Source organism: Rutidosis leptorrhynchoides, chromosome 5, assembly GCF_046630445.1.
Source record: "Rutidosis leptorrhynchoides isolate AG116_Rl617_1_P2 chromosome 5, CSIRO_AGI_Rlap_v1, whole genome shotgun sequence".
NCBI lineage: Eukaryota > Viridiplantae > Streptophyta > Magnoliopsida > Asterales > Asteraceae > Rutidosis > Rutidosis leptorrhynchoides.
Genome location: NC_092337.1, coordinates 160,051,993 through 160,078,905, shown reverse-complemented (window position 1 = coordinate 160,078,905; position 26,913 = coordinate 160,051,993). Strand labels below are relative to the sequence as shown.

The 26,913-nt window shown below is 32.5% G+C and overlaps 1 protein-coding gene across 8 annotated transcripts; it reads right to left on the bottom strand.

Annotated features, from left to right (window-relative positions):
- Window positions 1-24,044: 24,044 nt before the first annotated feature.
- LOC139848240 (bifunctional nitrilase/nitrile hydratase NIT4A-like) lies at window positions 24,045-26,658 on the bottom strand. Of its 8 annotated transcripts, none has more exons than XR_011759887.1 (6): window positions 26,455-26,658; window positions 25,860-25,965; window positions 25,460-25,718; window positions 25,250-25,377; window positions 24,628-24,700; window positions 24,045-24,135 (listed from the first exon to the last, which is right to left on the bottom strand). XR_011759887.1 is itself a non-coding variant. In XM_071837976.1 (3 exons), exons 1-3 carry the CDS (start codon window positions 26,545-26,547, stop codon window positions 25,558-25,560), a joined length of 360 nt encoding a protein of 119 aa, XP_071694077.1. In that variant the 5' UTR covers window positions 26,548-26,658; the 3' UTR covers window positions 25,406-25,557. The 8 variants fall into 8 exon arrangements, 1 of the variants encoding a protein (XP_071694077.1); XR_011759888.1 differs by having other exon boundaries at window positions 25,296-25,377; XR_011759890.1 differs by having other exon boundaries at window positions 24,628-25,377; window positions 26,451-26,658.
- Between the last annotated feature and the right edge of the window lie 255 nt (window positions 26,659-26,913).

Genomic DNA, 26,913 nt, shown 5'->3' with positions numbered 1-26,913 from the left:
CTTATTAAAAACATTTTTAACATGTTTTTATTATTTTATCAAAATTGGCACCTTTATTTTATTATTTTTTTTCTTTTCACCAACCATTTTTTACCTATAAATACATGGCTCATCATTCATTTTTTCTTGACAAACACAAAAACTTAAGTTATTCTCTCAAAACCTTGAAGAAAATTTGAGGTACTTTCTATTTTTATTAATTTTTTTCAATATTGTCATTTATATTTATATTTATTGTATATTCTTTGTAAAATTCAAAATTAATTATGTTTATATATTATAATTAGTATTATAAGTGTTATGATGCATAAAAATAATTTTGATAATTTATGGAATATTATTTATAATTAAATACGAATTATGTAGTGTTTAAACGTAAAAACAATGTAAAATTCGTAATAAATACTTTTAACCAAAAATAAAATATATATAATTTTTTTCTGAGTTTTTAAAACTTATATAGATCTGAAAAAAATTATAAAAATAATTACTTGGGTCGAATTGGTATTTATTATATAATTAAACTCTATTATTATATAATTCGAAGGTAAATTAAGAATAAATATAAAATAATAAAAAATATTTTTTTTAAATATTTTTCTACAGGTTATTAGACTGATAGAAACTTATAAAAATTATAAAAAATAATTATTTGGGTTTATTTAGTAATTATGTAGAATTAAAATTGTTTTGTGAATACATTAAGGGTAAAAACAAAAATAAATACAAAAATATAATAAAAACATTTTCTTAAATTTTTCTACTAATCTATATGATTAACTAAGACTATAAAAATTATGTATGTAATTTTTAGATATTTAATTTATTATTTAGATATTTTTGAATAATGTTCGATTAATAAAACACTATTATTTTTGAAGTAATTTAGGTATTTATTTAAAGATAATTATATTAAATATATATAAGACATACTAAGGTATAATAACTAAATATTAAATAAAACTTAGGTTATATTATCACATATATAATTATTAAGTACATTAATAATTCGTTGTGTGTATACACCTAAAGTGAAGGTTAATCAAAGATAATGTATAATTCATGTGAACTTCATCGCTACTCACGGTTGTAAGTGAATGATGTCTAGGTTGCCATTTATGGGTAAGCTTGTGGATCTCGAATGCCATGACTTAGATTCTGGTCAAGAGTCCTGGGCCCCCGGTTACATCTGGTCATTCCTGACTTATTTGATAGCAACGAAGTTTGAGTAAAGTTATACAACGTCTTGCTAAAGATTAACCCGAACTTTCTAAAATTGGAAAATTACTATAAGTGGAAACTTTCCATAAATAGTAACCTTCCGAAAATGGAAATTCTTTAGTGAACCATTACTATCAATATAGTACTATATACTATTGTCTGTTAGGCAATGTCTGATCATACGTTCTATCTCTAGGTTGAGATCTCGGTCACGTCCTTCCGTTCAATTCTTTCGTGTGCTACTAAGGTGAACTTCATAGCCCCAATTTTTACTGTTTCATAACTGTTTTACAACTTTTGGGGCGAGACACATGCTTGCTTTATAACTGTTTTACACTTAGACACAAGTACTAAATTGTTAACTATGCTGTCATGCTTTGATTCATGCTAAATCCCTACCGTAATATCGTCAATTGCTACGTTTAAATGCAAACTTAATTATTGTGAGTAGACCTATTGAGAGTAACGTCTCTAACCATTCGACCGTTGGTCTTTGGTTACATAATAATGATTCCACGACACTGACAGTACAAGGTGTCATAGGGTAAACTTGTTTAGTAGCGATATTACAAAATGCAGCAACACTTTTAGATTGATATTTCTATATCAATCAACTTTAAACTAAATCTTGTGGTCTAAAACTTTGGATATTATTTATAAACCTGTGAATTTCACTCAACCTTTTTGGTTGACACTTTAAGCATGTTTTGTCTCAGGTGATGATTGAGCTAGCTGTTTGCAACTTTGTGATGATAGATTTGATGCTTGCATGGAGTCCACATCGCATATTATATTTTAGTTCATAAACATTTATTTTATATTTTAATAATAATGTAAACATGTATTACTGCTTCCGCTGTTTTATTAACAAAGGTTTTATTTAAAAAGTCTCATATAGAGTCGTTCTCGTTTATACAACTGTGTTATCATATGATTGGTCACAATTACCCCTGGTACATTTTGGGGGGTGTGACAGATTGGTATCAGAGCAGGCTGATGTAGAGAACCAGGATTGCATTTTATGTGTGCCTTATACAATTAGGTACCTTAGCAATGTAGGACTACAACTTTTCTTGACTATAGTGCCTTTAATTGTTGCCTTAAACTGTTAAATGCTACACTATACTTTAGAAACTTTACTTATCTTAGAATGCCGAGCCAACCTAAGAACTCTGCTCACTTTCCTAAGTACTATTCAATTCCACCACCACATTTAAATGCGACACCGTTCTCGACATTCCTATGTCAACTATCATAGTTTTGTGTATTACATATGTATTACATGAAATGTTATCCATAATTTTTGAAACTCCTATATTTGTTACTATTCATACTCAAACGTATATAACCTCCTTGTTATATCACGTACCTATATGCTTTATACCTTTATGCATCGGTTTACGAATCGGAAAATGTCATTGAGTTATCGAGAATCTCAAAGACATTATAATGTCATCACTACTCATATTCATTACTTTTAAATCTTTGATTTCTCGTTATTTTTTATCATTGAATTTTCTTGACGGATGGCGTCTACGAAACTCTAGAATGGAAGGGTTTGGATTACCGGTTTAAAGGATCCTATAGCTCAAGCCCCTAGACCTGAATAGGCTATTAAGAATTAAAAGTCTTTAATCGAAAGATTATTAGATTACATACTTATCATTTTATGATCTATACACGTCATACTGCTATTATTGGAGTATAGACACATCATATCTTATTATATCTTATCATATCTATCTTAATAGACTTTGTCTAACACTTTTCCTAAATTTCCTCCGTAAATTACGGAAATATTTTTGCTATATATACGTATATCAAGAAGACAAATATATCATTCAATATTCAACACTCATCTTATAACAAAAACCCTTATTTCGATCAGATAATATGGATTTCTCACTTGATTCCTCGAACTCCTCAAGCTCTAATGGCAGCGTAACCGGAATGAACCAACCAATTAGTCATCACCTTTTCTGGATGAATTGGGGGTGGGTTCGTAGTCTACTTAATCAATGGAGAAGTGAAGAAGGTGATCCTTTTCACCCACCACATTGCCCTATTGGCGAAGAACCTGAAGCACTTACCGGCGAACCCGTTCGGAACACTATTTTTACCCTCATTTCCAGGATATCCCGTCACGAATATATAATATCTAGAATTTCAGATCTTATTCATCCCCTTGTCCGAACCGCCAATCATCCCGGAATAATAGAAGAAGTCAACGAGCTTCGCGCTCGAGTAGTGGCTTTGGAAAATATGGTGCAAAACCTACGAGCACCAGCAGCAGCACCAGCAACATAACCAGCACCACCAGTACCATCAACATCACCACCAACAGCATCAGCTTCACCAACAACAACATCTGCATTCCACGCCTCAACGTCACACTCAGTACCTCAAACATTAACATCATACGCCCCATAGATACCAAGGAATATTAGTAATAATGAGTTAAGATGTATTGACTCATTCTTCCTGGAGAATTATATATGTATACTTTATATATATATGGTTTGGAACAATAATAAATCTTTTCGTACTAAGCTATTACGTGTGAATCTTAACTAGTAAATACTACTCGGTTAATTCATATCACTAATATGATATGATGTACATCCTTCGTTAATGACTTAACAATCGTTAATCACTGCTTCAGCACAATAAACTCCATTTTTCATAATAAATCAAGTGTATTATTCAAATACATGTTTGATTTTACACTTTCATTTTTAATGTACTCAAAACTTTCTAGAAAACATTATTCGTGCCTTGTGAATTTCACAAGAAATCCACGAGCACCAACATCATATACCGAGATATATCAATAACAATGAACGATGAAATATTGATTCATAACTTCATTAGCGAAATATTTCCCGACAATTATGAAATCTTTAAGGTTTGGAGATTATTAATTCTCATTTCAACCGTAAATCAAATGAGTTTAATATTATATTAACTCATTAAATCCATTATTACATCTGAAAAAAATATATGTACGTATATTTTCATAAAGATTGTAATTAAATATTCTGTTGTACAAACTGTTGATGGTGAAAATATTTTAACGGGTAGGTAATACCCGAGAAATATTTATATCTCACATTAATATGTTACACCGTACATTCTTCAATTCTGATTCAACAGTCATTAACTATACTACTTACATCCACATATGTATCTGTTCACTAAAGAACAACCATTTTCATACAAATTCAAATACATATTCTGATTTTGACATATCGGAATTTAAGTAAAACTTTAGCAAGTGTTATCTTCTTAAAGATCACTACATTCATGAATTATATTCATTCGTATTCTATGATGAATTATCACATCAAACCACCGAACTTACCTTTCCTTACTTTTGAAAATCACAAACATTTCTTCGTCAACTGTTAGATCCATTGATGGATGCATCTTACGCTTAAACACTTCAAATTCAAAATTTTTGAAAACATCCTTTGAATCTTGACGATCACAATCAGCGTTCAATCATCTAAAAACGAAATTTCTTGAAACCATCTCAAATTGATAACCGACGATTCAAATATGGCTGCATTAAATGCAGAGGAAACAGCAAAATTGTAGATGGCCTAAATGGCCAGGAGTTTGATGATAAAGAATGGGGTATTGGGAACGCTCGATAGAAAATTTAGTGCTGAAAAACGGATTGAGCAAACCATGAAGGAGACCGTGGACAAATCACAAGGATTAAACGTGTAATCAAAGAATCTAGATGATTCGATTTCTGATGAAAATCACAAAAGATCTCCTTACGCATTCTAAATCCTTACAGAAGAATTTTGCTCGTTATCATTTGATCTTAGAAAATTCTAAGATATCATCGTACCTTTCGTTATAAATAGCCTCCATATTTCCGAAGATACATTCATAACTACTCTTGTCCGAAATTATTTATCACCTCGCACTTTCTGTGTTACATAATAAAGGAAACTGTTTTAGTTTCTATATTTCTATAACATACAAGTTTAAATTTTGAATGATTTGAGGTAGTGTTGGGAATTGAAGCATGAGTTAGTATAATATAATGATGTCAGGCCAACGTAAATATATTACAGTAAGTCATGTTAATTTTTAATGGAAGATGATGATTCATAGACTTTATAATCATCATTTGCCATGTTACATGACTTTTACATTCTACTTAACCTCTGAACATATCAAGAACATATATTCTTGATAGTTCTATCCTTAGTAATTCTAGTAATTTGACAAATCAAATCGTGCTATTACCTTTCCTTCTGCTTTGTATATTATGATCATTTGAAACTCCATACCTACGAATTCTAGACCATTATTCGCTTGACTTGAAGTCGGGAAGAAAAAACAAGAGCATAGAGCTCCGACATATAAGGGAAAATATAAAGCCCGGTAACAACACGGAAATTACAAACCATGTATATCAATGCGTATAGCAACATAAAGACACGGGAGAATTAAAAACACTATAACCCCAAGGTAATTGTAGAAGTAAACAGATTCCTCTGGGGGTAAATGAAAAAGAAGAATGACAGAAACGATAGTCAGAAAAATATTCAGGATAAGAACTGGATGGAGCATTTTCACAATCTTTGGAAGTATGAATCGAGAAAGAAAGTATATAAGTGGTGAAGATAATGAAACAAAAGAAGCTAATTTATAGCAAAATTCTAGACACAACAATCAAGGCAATTTTAATTTTCTTAATTACCGGAGAATCAAATCTTATACAGATTATAAAGATTTCCTTTAAATCCCTTGAATTCCGGAAATCACCTTTAATTATGTCAAAAGTTAAGGAAAACTGATATTTCCTTATTTCAAACTTTTAAGATAACTTCATTTATACTCTTCCTATAATCGAATCGTTTTATCCATATTACCCAATGTTGATAAAACAATATTTTCAACTCATATTCATCATTCTTGTTGTAAAGAATGACAATCTCTATCAAATTTCACGACTATGATATTCATGAACTCCTTTCTATTTTGTCTACCCTAGCGTGGTCGCATAAACGCTCAAGGTTTAAATGAGCTCGATATTATTCATAACACATTTTATATATCCAATTTACTGAAATGACTTGTATAACATCATCATTTTAAATGATCTCAGCATTAATAATAAAATGCACTTCGTAGAAGAACTTGTAGAAATTATGATTTGTATGATTTTAATTCTTGAAACAGAACACTATTCTATCCGTTGGAATTCACGCAAGGCCCCGAGCATACCTGGGAACGTGAAAACCAAATAAAACGTAAATATCCTCGTCTATGTACGAACAAAACCGATTAATGGCAACAACTAAATATCGGGACGAAATTTCTTTAAACGGGTAGGTACTATAACAACCCTCATATTTCCATGCCTGAATTGACTAATTTGACTATAGGGTTGTTATCCATACGTAATATATAATTAAATTCGACGTTGATCAAATATTTATTTTTAGTCGACACGTTCTGTTAACTAAAGTTTACACTAATTATATAAAATAACTTTAGTTAATATTAATGCGTATTATATTTAAAACTATATGTAACATAATTATTAATTAAATAATAAATCATTTTAATCATTATATATATTTTTAGCTTATAAAAAAAATAAAAATAAAAAGAAATAAGATTTTTTTTATAAATTAAATAATGAGCCCATGAATTTTGACTAAATATTTTCAAAAACAAAAACTTATTAAAAACATTTTTAACATGTTTTTATTATTTTATCAAAATTGGCACCTTTATTTTATTATTTTTTTCTTTTCACCAACCATTTTTTACCTATAAATACATGGCTCCTCATTCATTTTTTCTTGCCAAATACAAAAACTTAAGTTATTCTCTCAAAACCTTGAAGAAAATTCGAGGTACTTTCTATTTTTATTAATTTTTTTCAATATTGTCATTTATATTTATATTTATTGTATATTCTTTGTAAAATTCAAAATTAATTATGTTTATATGTTATAATTAGTATTATAAGTGTTATGATGCATAAAAATAATTTTGATAATTTATGGAATATTATTTATAATTAAATACGAATTATGTAGTGTTTAAACGTAAAAACAATGTAAAATTCGTAATAAATACTTTTAACCAAAAATAAAATATATATAATTTTTTCTGAGTTTTTAAAACTTATATAGATCTGAAAAAAATTATAAAAATAATTACTTGAGTCGAATTGGTATTTATTATATAATTAAACTCTATTATTATGTAATTCGAAGGTAAATTAAGAATAAATATAAAATAATAAAAAATATTTTTTTAAATATTTTTCTACAGGTTATTAGACTGATAGAAACTTATAAAAATTATAAAAATAATTATTTGGGTTTATTTAGTAATTATGTAAAATTAAAATTGTTTTATGAATACATTAAGGGTAAAAACAAAAATAAATACAAAAATATAATAAAAATGTTTTCTTAAATTTTTCTACTAATCTATATGATTAACTAAGACTATAAAAATTATGTATGTAATTTTTAGATATTTAATTTATTATTTAGAAATTTTTTAATAATGTTCGATTAATAAAACACTATTATTTTTGAAGTAATTTAGGTATTTATTTAAAGATAATTATATTTAATATATATAAGACATACTAAGGTATAATAACTAAATATTAAATAAAACTTAGGTTATATTATCACATATATAATTATTAAGTACATTAATAATTCGTTGTGTGTATACACCTAAAGTGAAGGTTAATCAAAGATAATGTATAATTCATGTGAACTTCATCGCTACTCACGGTCGTAAGTGAATGATGTCTAGGTTGCCATTTATGGGTAAGCTTGTGGATCTCGAATGCCATGACTTAGATTCTGGTCAAGAGTCCTGGGCCCCCGGTTACATCTGCTCATTCCTGACTTATTTGATAGCAACGAAGTTTGAGTAAAGTTATACAACGTCTTGCTAAAGATTAACCCGAACTTTCTAAAATTGGAAAATTACTATAAGTGGAAACTTTCCATAAATAGTAACCTTCCGAAAATGGAAATTCTTTAGTGAACCATTACTATCAATATAGTACTATATACTATTGTCTGTTAGGCAATGTCTGATCATACGTTCTATCTCTAGGTTGAGATCTCGGTCACGTCCTTCCGTTCAATTCTTTCGTGTGCTACTAAGGTGAACTTCATAGCCCCACTTTTTACTGTTTCATAACTATTTTACAACTTTTGGGGCGAGACACATGCTTGCTTTATAACTGTTTTACACTTAGACACAAGTACTAAATTGTTAACTATGCTGTCATGCTTTGATTCATGCTAAATCCCTACCGTAATATCATCAATTGCTTCGTTTAAATGCAAACTTAATTATTGTGAGTAGGCCTATTGAGAGTAACGTCTCTAACCATTCGGCCGTTGGTCTTTGGTTACATAATAATGATTCCACGACACTGACAGTACAAGGTGTCATAGGGTAAACTTGTTTAGTAGCGATATTACAAAATGCAGCAACACTTTTAGATTGATATTTCTATATCAATCAACTTTAAACTAAATCTTGTGGTCTAAAACTTTGGATATTATTTATAAACCTGTGAATTTCACTCAACCTTTTTGGTTGACACTTTAAGCATGTTTTGTCTCAGGTGATGATTGAGCTAGCTGTTTGCAACTTTGTGATGATAGATTTGATGCTTGCATGGAGTCCACATCGCATATTATATTTTAGTTCATAAACATTTATTTTACGTTTTAATAATAATGTAAACATGTATTACTGTCATAACCCGTCCTTAACCGTAAGAACGTGTTAGATAACGTATGATTTCATTGCGAGGTATTGACCTCTATATGCGACATTTTTAAAAGAAAAACTGCATATATTATACATTACAAACCATGATTCTTATTTTTGATACAAGCTTTGGACGAAATAAAGATGATTATCGTTTAGCGATAATCTTCGACTTACAAACTTTACAAATGATGATAACAACACGATTTCTAGCATATTTTACAACACAAGTTCTTGGATATGCAGTCTTATTTTTGACACAAATATGCGTACGCAAGATCCTGCTCAAATTCAACATAATGCAGCGGAAACTTCTAATTATCACCTGAGAATAAACATGTTTAAAACGTCAACATAAAGTTGGTGAGATATAGGTTTAGTGCCGGCAGCAATATATATATAGACCACAAGATTTCGTATATAAACAGTTTAATAAAAATATTCTAAGTGGTTGAGCACTTGGTAACCATACTTAACAATTAATCACGTCGCATATTCCCTTTAATATGAAATCTTACTACACTGTACCAAGTGTAGTCACGAAACGAAGTACTGTGCAACCGTTGAATACTGATCGTCCAGTCCGGTTGGGGTTGTCAAGCCCGATAGATCTATCAACAGGATTCGCGTTTACAATACCGCTGTAAATATTAGTTACCAAGCTACAGGGAAGTATGCCAGTGGTACAACTCAACGTAGAATATATTTTTCAGTTACTTGTGTCCATAACGTAAAACATAAAATACATGTATTCTCATCCCGAAATATTTAAAGTTTAAAAGTGGGACTATATACTCACTTTCGTCTTGAAGATATGTAATTTCGACTTGGTCTCCGATTGATATCACGAACCTATCCATATATAATATATCAATACCTTTTCTTTTTAAACAACGTCACATATATATTCTTGTTATACTTTTAATACTTTTTATAATTCCTTAGTCCGTAGTTAGCAGTTCGTTGTTAGTAATTCAATTTTAATGGTTCATATTTAGATGTTTAATAAACCCCCAACGAAATAAATAAAACCCCCAACGTATATGTATTGGTCGAGATTAATCTTGACCCACGGTACCGGTGTTGTCAAATGACGTGTTGCGTACATAAAGTACCGGTGTTGTCAAATGACGTGTTGCGTACAAACATGGGATCTTATGATTAATCTTCTCGTGTTGTTTACGGGTGATCCTGAACCATATAAAATTGAATTATGAGTACATATATATAAAATATCATGTTATTTTAAAAAGATGTGATTTATTTTAATTTTCTCCAATTAATCCCGAAGTTAAACTAGTCTTGGATAGCCAATTTTGTTTCGGTCATAGTTTCTTCGTTACAACTCCGTTTTCGTTGATTCAACTTGCCATCTCCTTGGATCGAGTTCCTCTTTAAGACTATGAACTGTAAATATCTTAGTTTGTATTCAAAATCACACGGCATAGGTGAAACTTTAGTGAAACTTATGAAGTTAAACCTTTTCCTTTATGTAGGCAACCTTAAATGATTATTTTTCTAAAAATACTTATACTTTGAATTAAATCATGAAATTTTTATGTGTTACCATATTCATAGTAAAAATCATTTTTCCAGAACATAAACCTTCAATTCAAAGTTTAAGATGGTTTTTAATTATCCAACCCAAAACAGCCCCCGGTTACACTCTGACGTCATAAAAACAGTTTTTAAGGTGTTCTTTGAAAAACCAAGTTATACCTTGTTAAATTAGCATATATTTAAGTTATATTACAGGTCTTGAAGTATTTTAAAAGTTAAGTTAGAAGGATCTATTTAGTTTGCAAACAAGTTTGAAAACATTCAAACTATGTTCTTGTTGTTAAAATTGTATACCACAAAATATGATAGCTATATATATATGAATCGAATAAGGTTATGAACATAGATACTACCTCAAGTTCCTTGGACAAGGTTTCTGTAAAAGAGGAGTAAGAACCTAGAACCAAAAGGGTGATGGAATTGGATGAAAGATTGGAAGTAAGTTTGTGTTCTTGGAAGGATTTCTTGAAGTGTTTTTGTAAGGTTTTCTTATGAGATTTAAGTGTTGTTTTTGAAGCTAAATGATGGGGAAAATGCTTAGAGATGATCAAGTATGAAGTTAAGAGTATTTTGAGAGAGAAATGGAAGTGTAAGTATGAGAAAATGGGGTGAAGAAATGGTGTGCATGCATAAAAACGTTTTTAGGTTATAAAGGAAAAAAAAAATACCTAACTTTGTTTTCTTGCTAAATAATTCATGCTACTTGACAAATGGTTGGTTCCACATGTTTCTTAATCATTTAAGGCTGCTAAGGAGCAGATTTTTATTGGTATATACCAATAGTAAATACATCTAGAAGCTGCGTATGATACGGGTACATATACCCTAGGTATACGTATAGAAATCTTTGAGAAAACGGAACGAGGATTCAAATATAGCTATATTTTGTAAATATACTTATATTGTTTTATGTATTTAAGTCTTTAAAAGTGATTAAATACATTACTTATACGATATATGTATAAACATTATAGGTCATAAGTATTTAAGTCAAATAACGTTACGTATGGTTATCGTTTTGAAAACTTAAGTTAGTAGTTTCAAAATATACTTATAACTTATTGTTATTAATACAAAATGAGATATTAAAACATTCTTAGATCATGTTAAATATGTATATATACATATATATACACAAACGTATAATTATCATATATTGTATAGTTCGTGATATCATCGGTCAAACTAGACGGTCAAACGTTGTGTAAAACTCTTTTCGAAAACATAAGTCTCAACAATTTGGATTGCTTATCATGTTGGTAAGGTTTAATTTATATAAATATTAATCTTATAAGTATAGAACGATCGAAAAAGTGCGGGTCATTACAGTACCTACCCGTTAAATAAATTTCGTCCCGAAATTTTAAAATTGTACCTATTTTGCGTCATCGGAAAACAAGTGTGGATATTTTTGTTTCATTTGATCCTCTCGTTCCCAAGTAAACTCGGGACCCCTTCGAGCATTCCAACGAACCTTAACGATCGGTATGTTGCTCTGCTTGAGCCGTTTAACTTCACGATCCATGATTTCGATTGGTTCTTCGATGAATTGTAGTTTCTCGTCGACATGGATTTCTTCAAGAGGAATGGTGAGGTCTTCCTTTGCAAGACACTTCTTAAGGTTTGAGACGTGAAAGGTATTATGTACTCCGGCGAGTTGTTGTGGTAACTCGAGTCGATAAGCTACCGGTCCAATGCGTTCGATAATCTTGAACGGGCCTACATATCTTGGGTTCAGTTTACCCCTTTTTCCGAAGCGTATTACACCTTTCCACGGTGACACCTTTAACATAACCATGTCACCGATCTGAAACTCTAATGGTTTCCTTCGAACATCGGCGTAGCTCTTTTGGCGACTACGGGCTGTTTTCAATCTCTCCTTGATTTGTACTATCTTCTCAGTTGTTTCGTGTATGATCTCGGGACCAGTTAATTGTCGATCTCCTACTTCATTCCAACAAATAGGAGATCTACACTTCCTTCCGTACAATGCTTCGAATGGCGCAGCTTTAATGCTCGCATGATAACTATTATTATACGAGAATTCTGCTAATGGTAGATATTTATCCCATCCGTTTCCAAAATCGATCACACATGCCCTGAGCATGTCTTCAAGAGTCTGAATCGTTCTTTCACTCTGCCCGTCGGTTTGCGGATGATACGCGGTACTCATATCCAAACGAGTTCCTAGGGCCTCCTGTAGTGATTGCCAGAACTTTGATGTAAATCTACTATCACGATCGGATATAATGGAAATAGGTATTCCATGCCTTGAAACAACTTCCTTTATATACAATCGTAATAGTTTCTCCATTCTATCCGTTTCCTTTATAGGCAAGAAGTGTGCAGACTTGGTGAGACGATCAACAATCACCCAAATGGTGTCGTATCCTCAGGCAGTCTTTGGTAACTTCGTGATGAAATCCATGGTAATACCATCCCATTTCCATTCTGGGATTTCTGGTTGTTGAAGTAACCCTGACGGCTTCTGGTGTTCAGCTTTGACTTTGGAACAAGTTAAACATTCCCCAACATATGTTGCAACGTCTGTCTTTAAATTAGGCCACCAATAATGTGTCTTAAGATCTTGGTACATCTTTCCAACTCCAGGATGTATCGAGTATCTTGTCTTATGTGCCTCATTTAATATCAACTTCCTTAATCCACCCAACTTCGGTACCCAAATACGATTTGCAAAATATCGAATTCCATCTTCCCGCATAACGAGTTGCTTCTCATACTTCTTCATTATTTCATTTCCTATATTTTCTTTAGTAAGTGCTTCTCGTTGAACTTCTTTGATTTGTGAGTTGAGATTCATGCGAATTTTTATGTTCATCGCTCGTACTCGAATTGGTTCTCGTTCCTTTCTGCTTAAAGCATCGGCCACCACGTTCGCCTTCCCGGGATGATAACGAATTTCACAATCATAGTCGTTTATTAACTCGACCCACCTACGTTGTCTCATGTTCAGCTGTTTCTGATCAAAAATATGTTGAAGGCTTTTATGATCAGTAAACACAGTGCATTTAACCCCATACAAGTAGTGTCTCCATATCTTCAATGCAAACACGACTGCTCCCAGTTCTAGATCATGCGTCGTATAATTCCGCTCGTGAATCTTCAATTGTCGGGATGCGTATGCAATAACTTTCTTTCATTGCATAAGAACACAACCAAAACCTTGTCACGAAGCGTCACAATATATTTCAAAATCATCGTTCCCTTCTGGTAACGATAAAATAGGCGCCGTAGTTAACTTCTTTTTCAGTAACTGAAATGCACTCTCCTGCTCAGAAGTCCATTCATATTTCTTCCCTTTTTGCGTTAACGCTGTCAACGGCTTAGCTATTCGGGAAAAATCTTGAATAAACCTTCTATAATAACCGGCTAAACCCAAAAATTGGCGTATCTGCATTGGTGTCTTAGGAGTCTCCCATTTTTTAATGGCTTCAATTTTTACTGGATCAACCTGAATTCCTTTGCTACTAACAACGTGGCCAAGAAATTGCACTTCTTTCAACCAGAAAGCACATTTAGAAAATTTAGCATATAGCTGTTCTTTTCTCAACAACTCTAATATCAACCTTAAATGCTGCTCATGCTCTTGCTCACTCTTGGAATAGATAAGAATATCATCAATGAAAACGATAACAAACTTATCTAAATATGGACTACAAACTCGATTCATGAGGTCCATGAATACAGCTGGCGCATTTGTCAACCCAAACGGCATGAACAAAAATTCGTAATGACCATAACGTGTCCGAAAAGCAGTTTTCGGAATGTCCTCTTCTTTGACACGTAATTGATGATAGCCCGACCTTAAGTTAATTTTTGAGTACACACATGATCCTTGGAGTTGATCAAATAAGTCGTCAATTCTCGGTAGTGGATACCGATTCTTGATAGTTAACTTATTTAATTCACGATAATCTATACACATCCTAAAAGATCCATCTTTCTTTTTAACAAATAGAATCGGAGCTCCCCACGGTGAAGTACTTGGTCGTATGAATCCATGATCCAGTAATTCTTTTAACTGACTCTGAAGTTCTTTTAACTCGAACGGTGTAAGTCTATATGGAGCACGAGCCACTGGTGCAGCTCCTGGTACTAAATCTATTTGAAATTCTACAGATCTAAATGGAGGTAATCCCGGCAACTTTTCCGGAAAGACTTCAGGAAAATCTCTTGCCACAGGCACGTCATTGATGCTCTTCACTTTTTCCTTTGTTTCGACTTTATTAACATGTGCTAAGATAGCATAGAACCCTTTCTTCAAGCACTTTTGAGCTTTCAAATAACTAATGAGTTTTAGCTTTGAGTTACCCTTCTCTCCATAAATCATTACTGGCGTTTTATCCTTACGAGGAATGCGAATTGCCTTCTTGGCGCACACAACTTCAGCTCCTATTTTGGACATCCAGTCCATGCCGACTATTACATCAAAACTTCCTAATTCTACGGGTATCAAGTCAATTTTAAACGTTTCTCCGGCTAAATTTATTTTACAATCACGGCAAATTTTATCGGCTTTAATTAGTTTACCATTAGCTAACTCAATCATGTACTTAGCATCGAGAGGTAATGATGAACAATTCAATTTAGCGTGAAAGTCTCTACACACGTAACTTCTATCAGCACCAGTATCAAATATAATAGATGCGGATAAGTTATTAATGGTAAACGTACCCGTAACAAGCTCCGGGTCTTCACATGCCTCTTTAGCATTAATAACAAATGCTCTTCCACGTGCAGGTCCGATATTCTTCTCTGGATTCGGGCACTGGCTCTTATAGTGACCTTGTTTTCCACACCCAAAACAAGTAATGGTAGCCAAAGCAGTTCTATTTGCATTGGTGGCAGGAGTCTTGGTACCATTTGTATTTGTAACGAGAGCCCTACAATCTTCAGCAAGATGACCCTTTCGATTACATTTGTTGCATACCACATTACAGTAACCAGAGTGATGTTTGTGGCATCGGTTGCATAAAGGATTTTGTCCTTTATAACCAAAGCTTAAACCACTACCCGTACCTTGCGTGTTTTCTTGTTTCTTAAAAGATTGTTGTTGGTTACCTCGATCATAATTTCCATTCCACTTTCTTTTGTTACCTGATACCTTCACATCAGTATTGGATACTTTCTTATCCATGATGACCTGATCCATTAGCTCGTTTGCCATGGTTATAGCTTCATGAATTGTCTTAGGTTTCGATGCTGTAACATTTGCCTTGACCTTTTTGGGCAAACCATCTTTGTACATTTCAATCTTCCGTTCTTCGGTTGGAACCAATTCAGGACATAGCAAAACTAATTCCATGAATCGCTGATTGTAGTTGGTGATTTCAGTACCAATAACCTTCAGACTTCGTAACTCATCTTCCAACTTCCTAACCTCGTTCCTTGGACAATATTCATTGATTAACATTGTTTTGAATTCTTCCCACGGAGCATCATAAGCTACATCTCCTCCTACAGCCTTCACATAATTTTTCCACCACGTGAGTGCACTATCTTGTAAAGTGCACGATGCGTATTTGGTCATGTCCTTTTCAACACAACCACTGATTTTGAACACAGTTTCCATCTTTTCTATCCACCGGGTTAAACCGATCGGTCCTTCTGTTCCACTGAATGATGAGGGCTTGCAAGCTTGAAAAGTTTTGTAAGTGCACCCCACACGAGGATTTGGGTTAACTGCAGCACCTCTTGCAGCCTCGACCCATAACATTCTGTCGTTCACTCGCTGATTGATGAGTTCCTGGATTTCTTGTTCCGTCATTCGGTTCAATCGCGCCATATTCTTCTATAAGAATGAAAAGAAAATAATTATTCACATGGAATATTATAGATGTAGTGTATATTTACAGTACATTATAGCTTATTAATAATATGAACCAGGTATTATTATAAAAGCCTTTTCTTCTTATTAGCGTTTTATAATTATATCTAGGGTAGTACCTACCCGTTAATGTCCATACTTAATAGCTTAGTACAGAATCAATTACTACCATCTAAATAATACTTAACCATGGAAAATTATTGCATTTCACACTTCACTATTTTACATATGCTTATCTTACATCGAACATTAAGCAAAACACACTAATAATATTATACAAAACATTATATGATCCCATGGTTTAATACGGCAGCGCATCGTTTGGTCTACTTTCTAGGACGTTTAGGTTCAGAGAATCGCTTAACGCTTATCCTGGCTGTCTGCCTATATTTTGGCTGTGGGACTGAGGAACTGGATGCCGGGATAGAATGAATAGGAATAGCGGGAATAGGGGTGGTAGTGTCTAGTGGAGTTGGTGCCACATCATCCTTATTAAACTCAGGATTTGAATTTTCTAATTCATTAGCCTTTCGTTTCTTTCCTAGTTCGAACTCTTCTTTTGTAATTTCCTGTATTTCTTCCTCGGGTTCACTTTCCTCCTCGGGTTCACTTTCCTCCTCGGGTTCACTTTCCTCCTCGGGTTCACTTTCCGGGTTCTCTATAGTCGGTTCATCCGGAATTTGTGAGTCTTCCCCAAAGATATTATTTTCGTCATCGGATAGGTTAATGACTGGAACACCATCTGAAGATTCTGGTTCGGAGTCGCTGAATGTGATAACAAGTTTTGAGCCCGACATCTATCACACAACAACTAACCCATTAGTACTACATAATATTTACATATAAATTTTAACCAACAATGATAAGCAATGGTTTTTAAATCAGACCCGGTCAAAGTCCAGACTTACTAATGTATCCTAACGACTTATCAGTTAGACACACTAATGCAAACCTGGTTCGCTAAGACCACCGCTCTGATACCACATGTCATAACCCGTCCTTAACCGTAAGAACGTGTTAGATAACGTATGATTTCATTGCGAGGTATTGACCTCTATATGCGACATTTTTAAAAGAAAAACTGCATATATTATACATTACAAACCATGATTCTTATTTTTGATACAAGCTTTGGACGAAATAAAGATGATTATCGTTTAGCGATAATCTTCGACTTACAAACTTTACAAATGATGATAACAACACGATTTCTAGCATATTTTACAACACAAGTTCTTGGATATGCAGTCTTATTTTTGACACAAATATGCGTACGCAAGATCCTGCTCAAATTCAACATAATGCAGCGGAAACTTCTAATTATCACCTGAGAATAAACATGTTTAAAACGTCAACATAAAGTTGTGAGATATAGGTTTAGTGCCGGCAGCAATATATATATAGACCACAAGATTTCGTATATAAACAGTTTAATAAAAATATTCTAAGTGGTTGAGCACTTGGTAACCATACTTAACAATTAATCACGTCGCATATTCCCTTTAATATGAAATCTTACTACACTGTACCAAGTGTAGTCACGAAACGAAGTACTGTGCAACCGTTGAATACTGGTCGTCCAGTCCGGTTGGGGTTGTCAAGCCCGATAGATCTATCAACAGGATTCGTGTTTACAATACCGCTGTAAATATTAGTTACCAAGCTACAGGGAAGTATGCCAGTGGTACAACTCAACGTAGAATATATTTTTCAGTTACTTGTGTCCATAACGTAAAACATAAAATACATGTATTCTCATCCCAAAATATTTAAAGTTTAAAAGTGGGACTATATACTCACTTTCGTCTTGAAGATATGTAATTTCGACTTGGTCTCCGATTGATATCACGAACCTATCCATATATAATATATCAATACCTTTTCTTTTTAAACAACGTCACATATATATTCTTGTTATACTTTTAATACTTTTTATAATTCCTTAGTCCGTAGTTAGCAGTTCGTTGTTAGTAATTCAATTTTAATGGTTCATATTTAGATGTTTAATAAACCCCCAACGAAATAAATAAAACCCCCAACGTATATGTATTGGTCGAGATTAATCTTGACCCACGGTACCGGTGTTGTCAAATGACGTGTTGCGTACATAAAGTACCGGTGTTGTCAAATGACGTGTTGCGTACAAACATGGGATCTTATGATTAATCTTCTCGTGTTGTTTACGGGTGATCCTGAACCATATAAAATTGAATTATGAGTACATATATATAAAATATCATGTTATCTTAAAAAGATGTGATTTATTTTAATTTTCTCCAATTAATCCCGAAGTTAAACTAGTCTTGGATAGCCAATTTTGTTTCGGTCATAGTTTCTTCGTTACAACTCCGTTTTCGTTGATTCAACTTGCCATCTCCTTGGATCGAGTTCCTCTTTAAGACTATGAACTGTAAATATCTTAGTTTGTATTCAAAATCACACGGCATAGGTGAAACTTTAGTGAAACTTATGAAGTTAAACCTTTTCCTTTATGTAGGCAACCTTAAATGATTATTTTTCTAAAAATACTTATACTTTGAATTAAATCATGAAATTTTTATGTGTTACCATATTCATAGTAAAAATCATTTTTCCAGAACATAAACCTTCAATTCAAAGTTTAAGATGGTTTTTAATTATCCAACCCAAAACAGCCCCCGGTTACACTCTGACGTCGTAAAAACAGTTTTTAAGGTGTTCTTTGAAAAACCAAGTTATACCTTGTTAAATTAGCATATATTTAAGTTATATTACAGGTCTTGAAGTATTTTAAAAGTTAAGTTAGAAGGATCTATTTAGTTTGCAAACAAGTTTGAAAACATTCAAACTATGTTCTTGTTGTTAAAATTGTATACCACAAAATATGATAGCTATATATATATGAATCGAATAAGGTTATGAACATAGATACTACCTCAAGTTCCTTGGACAAGGTTTCTGTAAAAGAGGAGTAAGAACCTAGAACCAAAAGGGTGATGGAATTGGATGAAAGATTGGAAGTAAGTTTGTGTTCTTGGAAGGATTTCTTGAAGTGTTTTTGTAAGGTTTTCTTATGAGATTTAAGTGTTGTTTTTGAAGCTAAATGATGGGAAAAATGCTTAGAGATGATCAAGTATGAAGTTAAGAGTATTTTGAGAGAGAAATGGAAGTGTAAGTATGAGAAAATGGGGTGAAGAAATGGTGTGCATGCATAAAAACGTTTTTAGGTTATAAAGGAAAAAAAAAATACCTAACTTTGTTTTCTTGCTAAATAATTCATGCTACTTGACAAATGGTTGGTTCCACATGTTTCTTAATCATTTAAGGCTGCTAAGGAGCAGATTTTTATTGGTATATACCAATAGTAAATACATCTAGAAGCTGCGTATGATACGGGTACATATACCCTAGGTATACGTATAGAAATCTTTGAGAAAACGAAACGAGGATTCAAATATAGCTATATTTTGTAAATATACTTATATTGTTTTATGTATTTAAGTCTTTAAAAGTGATTAAATACATTACTTATACGATATATGTATAAACATTATAGGTCATAAGTATTTAAGTCAAATAACGTTACGTATGGTTATCGTTTTGAAAACTTAAGTTAGTAGTTTCAAAATATACTTATAACTTATTGTTATTAATACAAAATGAGATATTAAAACATTCTTAGATCATGTTAAATATGTATATATACATATATATACACAAACGTATAATTATCATATATTGTATAGTTCGTGATATCATCGGTCAAACTAGACGGTCAAACGTTGTGTAAAACTCTTTTCGAAAACATAAGTCTCAACAATTTGGATTGCTTATCATGTTGGTAAGGTTTAATTTATATAAATATTAATCTTATAAGTATAGAACGATCGAAAAAGTGCGGGTCATTACAATTACTGCTTCCGCTGTTTTATTAACAAAGGTTTTATTTAAAAAGTCTCATATAGAGTCGTTCTCGTTTATACAACTGTGTTATGATATGATTGATCACAATTATTCCTGGTACATTTTGGGGGGTGTGACATAATTGTTCTTTTAAACATTCAACAAATTATTTTAATAAATAGTTATTGCAAACACATTAAGTTAATGTATCATTTTATTCGACAACATATACGTTAATGTTGAAGAAAGTTCTTGGTTCGAAGAATCCCACGGATATGCTTACTAAGGTGGTGACGACGGACAAGTTAAGGTTTTGCCTTGCCTCCACCGGTCTTCTCATGAATTTAGATAACAGACTAGAGAGATAGAGATATGATGTTTCGAGTCTAACAAGAAGTGTTGAAGACCTTGTATCGAAAGCCTACTCATACGACGTATGTGTTGAGTGTGCATGACCCAAATGGCGTTTTGGCGGTATGAATGGTGGTTTAATGTTTTTGGTTAGTTTGTTTTTGGGTTAACGAATATTGGTTTTTGTTAAAGTCTCCTTCAAGTGGGAGATTATTGGAGTGAAGAAGCTTAAACAAAACAAAGGAGCAGGAAAAGCTCGCGACAGCGAGGCTAATGTGGATATGACACACGATAGGGAATTTATTGTTCGCGACCGGAGATTATGCTCGACATGTATCTCACGATCGCGATATAGAAGGCCTGCAAATTCTCGCGATCGCGAGTCGAGGACTAGTCGGCCAAAGTTTCCAAACCGTGTTTTCTTGTTCGTTACGTTGTTTGTTGTTGAGTTTTACCTATATAAGCACCCTAATGTAACCCATAACATGTATCACGAATTATATCAATAGATTAAAGTAATCAACTCTTGATTACATACACCACGTTAAATTATCGCGTTCTTATTTTTCTTGTTATTGTCTTCGTTTGTCTCTGTGGAAAAAGTGATTTTATGGACATCACTCATATTGATGGGTCCTAAAATCCAAACCCAATTTTGATATAAAAATGATTAAAAATAAGTTGTAAGATCAAGATCATACAGTAACATCATGCATGAATATAATAGAGTATTAAGAGGCAATAAATCTTCTGACTTTAGCGATGCAATACATGAGGCAATTGAGGTTATGCGTGTGTTTGACGCAAGAGCTTATGGGAGCTTGAGCTTATGTTTTAATAAGTTCTAAGTAATAAGCTTTCTTTGGTAGACATAATAAGTAGAACTTATGAAAATTATAAGCTCTAGCTTATGAAAAATAGTAGAGCTTATGAATTGAAAAATAAGTTTCAACTAGTTTACCAAACACTTATAAAAAATAATACGCTCCAGCTACCATCTTCAAAAATAAGCTTCAGCTCCAGCTCCAGCTACAAGCTCTAGCTCCAGCTAGTTTTATCAAAACATATATTTTGTTATTCATTAGAGATATTTAACAGTAACCCGGGGGTATTTAGGTAATTTCATCCGATTATCTTCTCTGCAGCATATCACACCACCACCTACCAACCGCTCATCACTCATCACTAATACTCATTCCTCTAGGTTAATCACCATCATCGCCAATAGCACACCTTCCACTCCCCGATTAAGCTTCCACTCAACTGATTGCTAAATGTATCCTTTCTGCCTCATTTTATTTCAAAATTAGGGTTTAATTTGTTTTCTCTAACTCAATAATAGCTTCATACATTTACTCCCTTTACTCTTCTCCGATTTCCAATTATTGATGGTGTTGCTTGTAAAATTTTCAATTAAAGATGTATCCAATTTATTACCAAAAATTAGGGCTTTTAATTGTTTTAAATCAGCGACGATGATCTGTATCTACTATTCTGAATCGATGCGTCACAAAGATTGTTGTCCGATTATGTTTCAGATTCAAACCAACGCCGTTAATCTGATTTGTGTTGCTAAAACCCATGTAAGTTAAACATACACATATATATATTTATACTAAAATTGTCTTGATCAATTTCAGGACTTGCTAGGTAAGTCTTCTAGGTGTGAATGTTTTGATTAAATATTTGTAATTCATTTTACTAATTAAAATATTTAGAAATTGTCGTTATAAAAAAATGAACTTTAGATAACTTTTGACCCACTTTTCCCTTATAGTATCTAAATATTACGGAGTATTTACTATAAGTGTTGCTTTATATTTTAACTTTGATTGGTTATATTTTATGTTGATATAGGTGTTCGGACTGGACTACATTGCGCAGATAATCAGTTAGTTCTTTAGTTGGGACATAAAGTCGATGCAGTGTGCTCAGAAACATTGTTAAAACAGAAGGGTGATACCAATGCACACCAGCAGAAGAGCAAGCAACTTTTTGTTTAAGTTTCCATGAAGTTTTTTTACTACCACTACAACCAAATGCATTACCACCACTGTTGCAGTTAAATAAATTAGCAACCTTTTTTGTATGCAATGTCAGTACTACAACTCTTAACAGTTAGCAATATCTTGTATCGGACACTTTAAAAATATATATGTAGTGTGACTGCATCAGTACGTCACTACTACAAGTCTACAACTATTAATAATCTTTCAAATGCAAAATAACAAATTGCAGCAACGCACAACTTGGACCTATTTCTGGTTGTTTATATTAAGATAAATCAAGTGACGATGGACTGTAGAGGATTAGAAGAGTTGAAAAAATATCAACTTTATTAGTAAATTTTTTATATAACTAGTATCGTTGATACCTTATTTTCATCAAACTTGTGTCTTTGATCAGTAACAAGATTGAAGGTACGCGCTACGCGGCTATACATTATTGATGGCTATTTTTTAAACATAACGCTTGTCAAAGTATTATACGGTTGAAAATTTACCATCATATATATGTATTGATTATAGAGTTAAGTTACATCACAATGTTTTGAGGTTACAAACCATTACAAGCTTGCGTTCACATAACGCCTAAGCTTCAAAAGACAACCACATCAAATCCATACAAAAACCAAAAGCACCTAATCATACCTACTAATTACGCATTCCGCATGTACATGAGATAAAACATGCGTATTCGTTATACATTTAGTTTATATGGCAAAACATTGTATGGTCAAAAAGTTACCATCATTCATCAATGGCTATATTACAAAGTTAAATTACATGACAAAGTATTTAATGATTACAAAGTTACCATAACTTACAACCAAAAGCGTTTCATAATTACAGGCTAGTACAATTTTTGTCCTCCATCAAGTCCATAGGTTGATGAGTCTTCTTAAAGTTGAGATCAGCCAGGAGTTAGGAGTTAGAGCTTCTGTACATTTCAAAATCACGACCAACATGAGTCCAAGAATAAAAAAAAATATACTTAGGTACCAAAACCAATTACTTCACATCAGCAAACAATAAAAACTTCTCGTCTATATTCCAATTAGGATAAAATCTGACCTGTATATAATCTATACCAATGAGGTTGCATAATTAACAAAAACTTAAAATTAACACTAAAAACAGAAAGTATCAAATTATCAAAATTAGTTTTGTAAACTCATAATAACTACTTATATTGATATTCAAACTTCCGGAACAACTACCCGTTTACTAATGGGATGTGCCATTACAAAGTCTGATTCTCTAACATATCTCGAATATTCTTCGAAACAAATAAGTTTTATTAGCCGATCGTACACGCCCAAATCCAAATGACCATGTATCACAATGTATTGTTTAACTTATATAAAAGTAACAAAGAATTCCCATTTACTTTCGGTTTTTAATTGTTGTTCATTAGTTACTAACCTTTTTTCGATCTCTACTCCTCTTGGAAGCCGCTAACCATTTTGCTCTCTTCCTTTTTACCTACAACGTAACCAAAACCATAAATTGGTTTTTTTATTCTAGAAAAGTCAAAGAAAGACAATCTAGAAGAGATTGGAATCTACAATTTACAAACAGTTGAAAACTTCATAATATGATGATTATTTCTTAAACTCATATTGACACACTGACCCATTATACCAATTATGCATAGAGCAGTTGCCTAAAGTGCTAGTTTCAAGAGTGTTTATGAGTCTACTTATAAACCACGGAATACCAACAATTTACATCCAAATCATCTAAGCTACAACAATTATTGTTAAACAACCTAACTAATTTACCACTAATGGGCATCTAGGCAGTTTTTAAGCTGACCCTTGTCCAATCGATTTAAGTAATCATCATTATAGATGTAGTGCAAAGTAAAAGCAAAAAGTAGAACATTAAGGTTAGTAACTAATGGACAAAGAAACGAAGAAATAAACGTGGCCTCATATGAAATAAATGAAGAATCTACTTAATATGTTGCCATACTCATTTACTTCATCTTCCTTTTGTTAAGGTTTGGAGAAAGATCTATAAATTTGTACGTAGTTTGAAAGTAATCCTGCAAAAGATATTAAGGTTTAAATGAACTCGGAACTTTAATGTCGTTATTCAAAGTTTATACGAACAATTTATAAAGTTAACATGTCAACAGTGTGAAAATAACATCATTTAAATGAGGGATCAAGATCAAATAAGAAGTTAAATACTCCATATTTGCATTGTTGTAAAAACTACGGTTACTCCCGATTATCCCCCATTTACTCTTGTTTAAGAACAGACCGATTCGATTTTCCAAAATCCAATTAGTCGGTTAAAGTTGGTAAATGGGTCAAAATCGAATTTGTTGGTGAAAGTCAAATTTGGTAAGCATTTTAATATAAATTCAAAGTACAATTTTGGAGTTTTTGCACGAATGAACAATTATGTTTATATTTTAGAAAATTAAGTTAAAGTTTATGTTTTATGGGTTTCTTCTATATTTACACATAATTTTTGAAATTTTTTATTTAAATTCTATATAAAGTCCAATCCGATTATGATCCCTGAGTTGGCGATTACTCCCTCCAAAGTCCCAACCAAATGCTCCCCGAGTTGCGGGTTTTGCAACCTTGCGTATTTGTAAGAAGTAGTGCTTCAGCTTGACAAACCGTAACTTAGAAACTTCACCACATGCATCGTTATTTTGTTTGGGTCAGCCCAACCAGACCGTTTTGACCCACCATAAACCCTACATACCTGGCCATTTTACTAACTTAATCTTTGTATGTTAACTAATCAGACTAAAACATTATGAGCGAAAAGGGGGAAGACATTATACCTCAATCAGTTGTAATGGTCCCGCACAAACTGCCCATGATGGTGAAATAATGACACTGCCACCAGCACATACAACAGATTCGGGTGTAAGATCTTCGTCTATCCATTAAAAACATATTCTGGGGGAGCAGAATAATCTTTACGTCTATAAAACTGGTTTGGTGATAACACTAAGCATCCACTCTCCAATGCAATATGGGTCATTGATGCTTGCCAAACTTCCCCCGAATCAGCTGTTAGTGCACGACATATTTCAATTCCTGTTCAACAATACACACAAAATTCAGTTTTATTAGCCCATATAACCCATATCCGTTTGAGTTATATAATGAACCAAAGTTGACCCATTTATAAACAAATGAGTAGGCATTGCCACTTTGAATTAAGAACACAGAGTAGACCTTTAGCATACATTGTTGTCCTTAGTAACATTTTATTCTCCCAACAGATAGCACTCAGAGAATTTTGTTTGCAATCTGTAACAGTCTTTGGGCCTGAATGTACCTTCTGCACATAAATTATATACATGAACTGTACATAAACCGACATCATTCAACTTCTTTACAACCATGGCGACAATTACAACAGCCTTTAGGGTTTACTATAAGTTTAATGTTAATAATCGACCAAAATTATTAATGGGTTTTAATCTTTATCACCCAAAAATATAATTAAATTAACCATAATTTACAATATACGGAGCATATATCAGATTAACTTATACAAACACTAATAATAGCTAACAGATAACAATTACAATTTATATCAAGTACAATTTTTTAGAAATCAAAGAAACTTTTAATTAAAGAAATCAATTGTAAATAGGATAGAAATCAAAGAAAGGTTTTAAACATACCTGTACTCAGGTTTTAAACATACTTTATATAAGAAATTTGAGTATTCATCTAAAATAAAAACCCTAATATTTGAAAAACACAAATTGATTTCATCTATACGTGTGTGAAGAACTGATATTATAAACGTACGTTTACCTACATATTTGGTTAGACAGAATCGATGATTAATTTTTCTGATCGAAGAGAGATGATCAAAGCTCGCTATGCGTTGATTGGTTTTTTGTATATCCATCTGTTGTCAGATTGAATCAATTGACGTATTAGGGTTTGTAGCAGATGGATCGGATAGGAGCCGTAGGAGAAGAAAGATGGGGTTTTCTTGTGCGTGTTTTTTCATTGATGATTTGAGATGCCAACGTGGATTTTTTTTCTTGATTAATTAGTGTTAACTGTGATTAATTAAGGGTTTTACACGTCAGCATTTATAATTAAGAAGTAATTAAGGATTGACACATGGGATTAAGGTTCACGATATATATATATATATATATATATATATATATATCAAATGGGAAGTAATTTTTTGGAGGGAAGTAATTTTGTTTAGTTTTTTTTTTTTTTTTTTTCAGACATTAAGATCACATGAAAATATAAACAT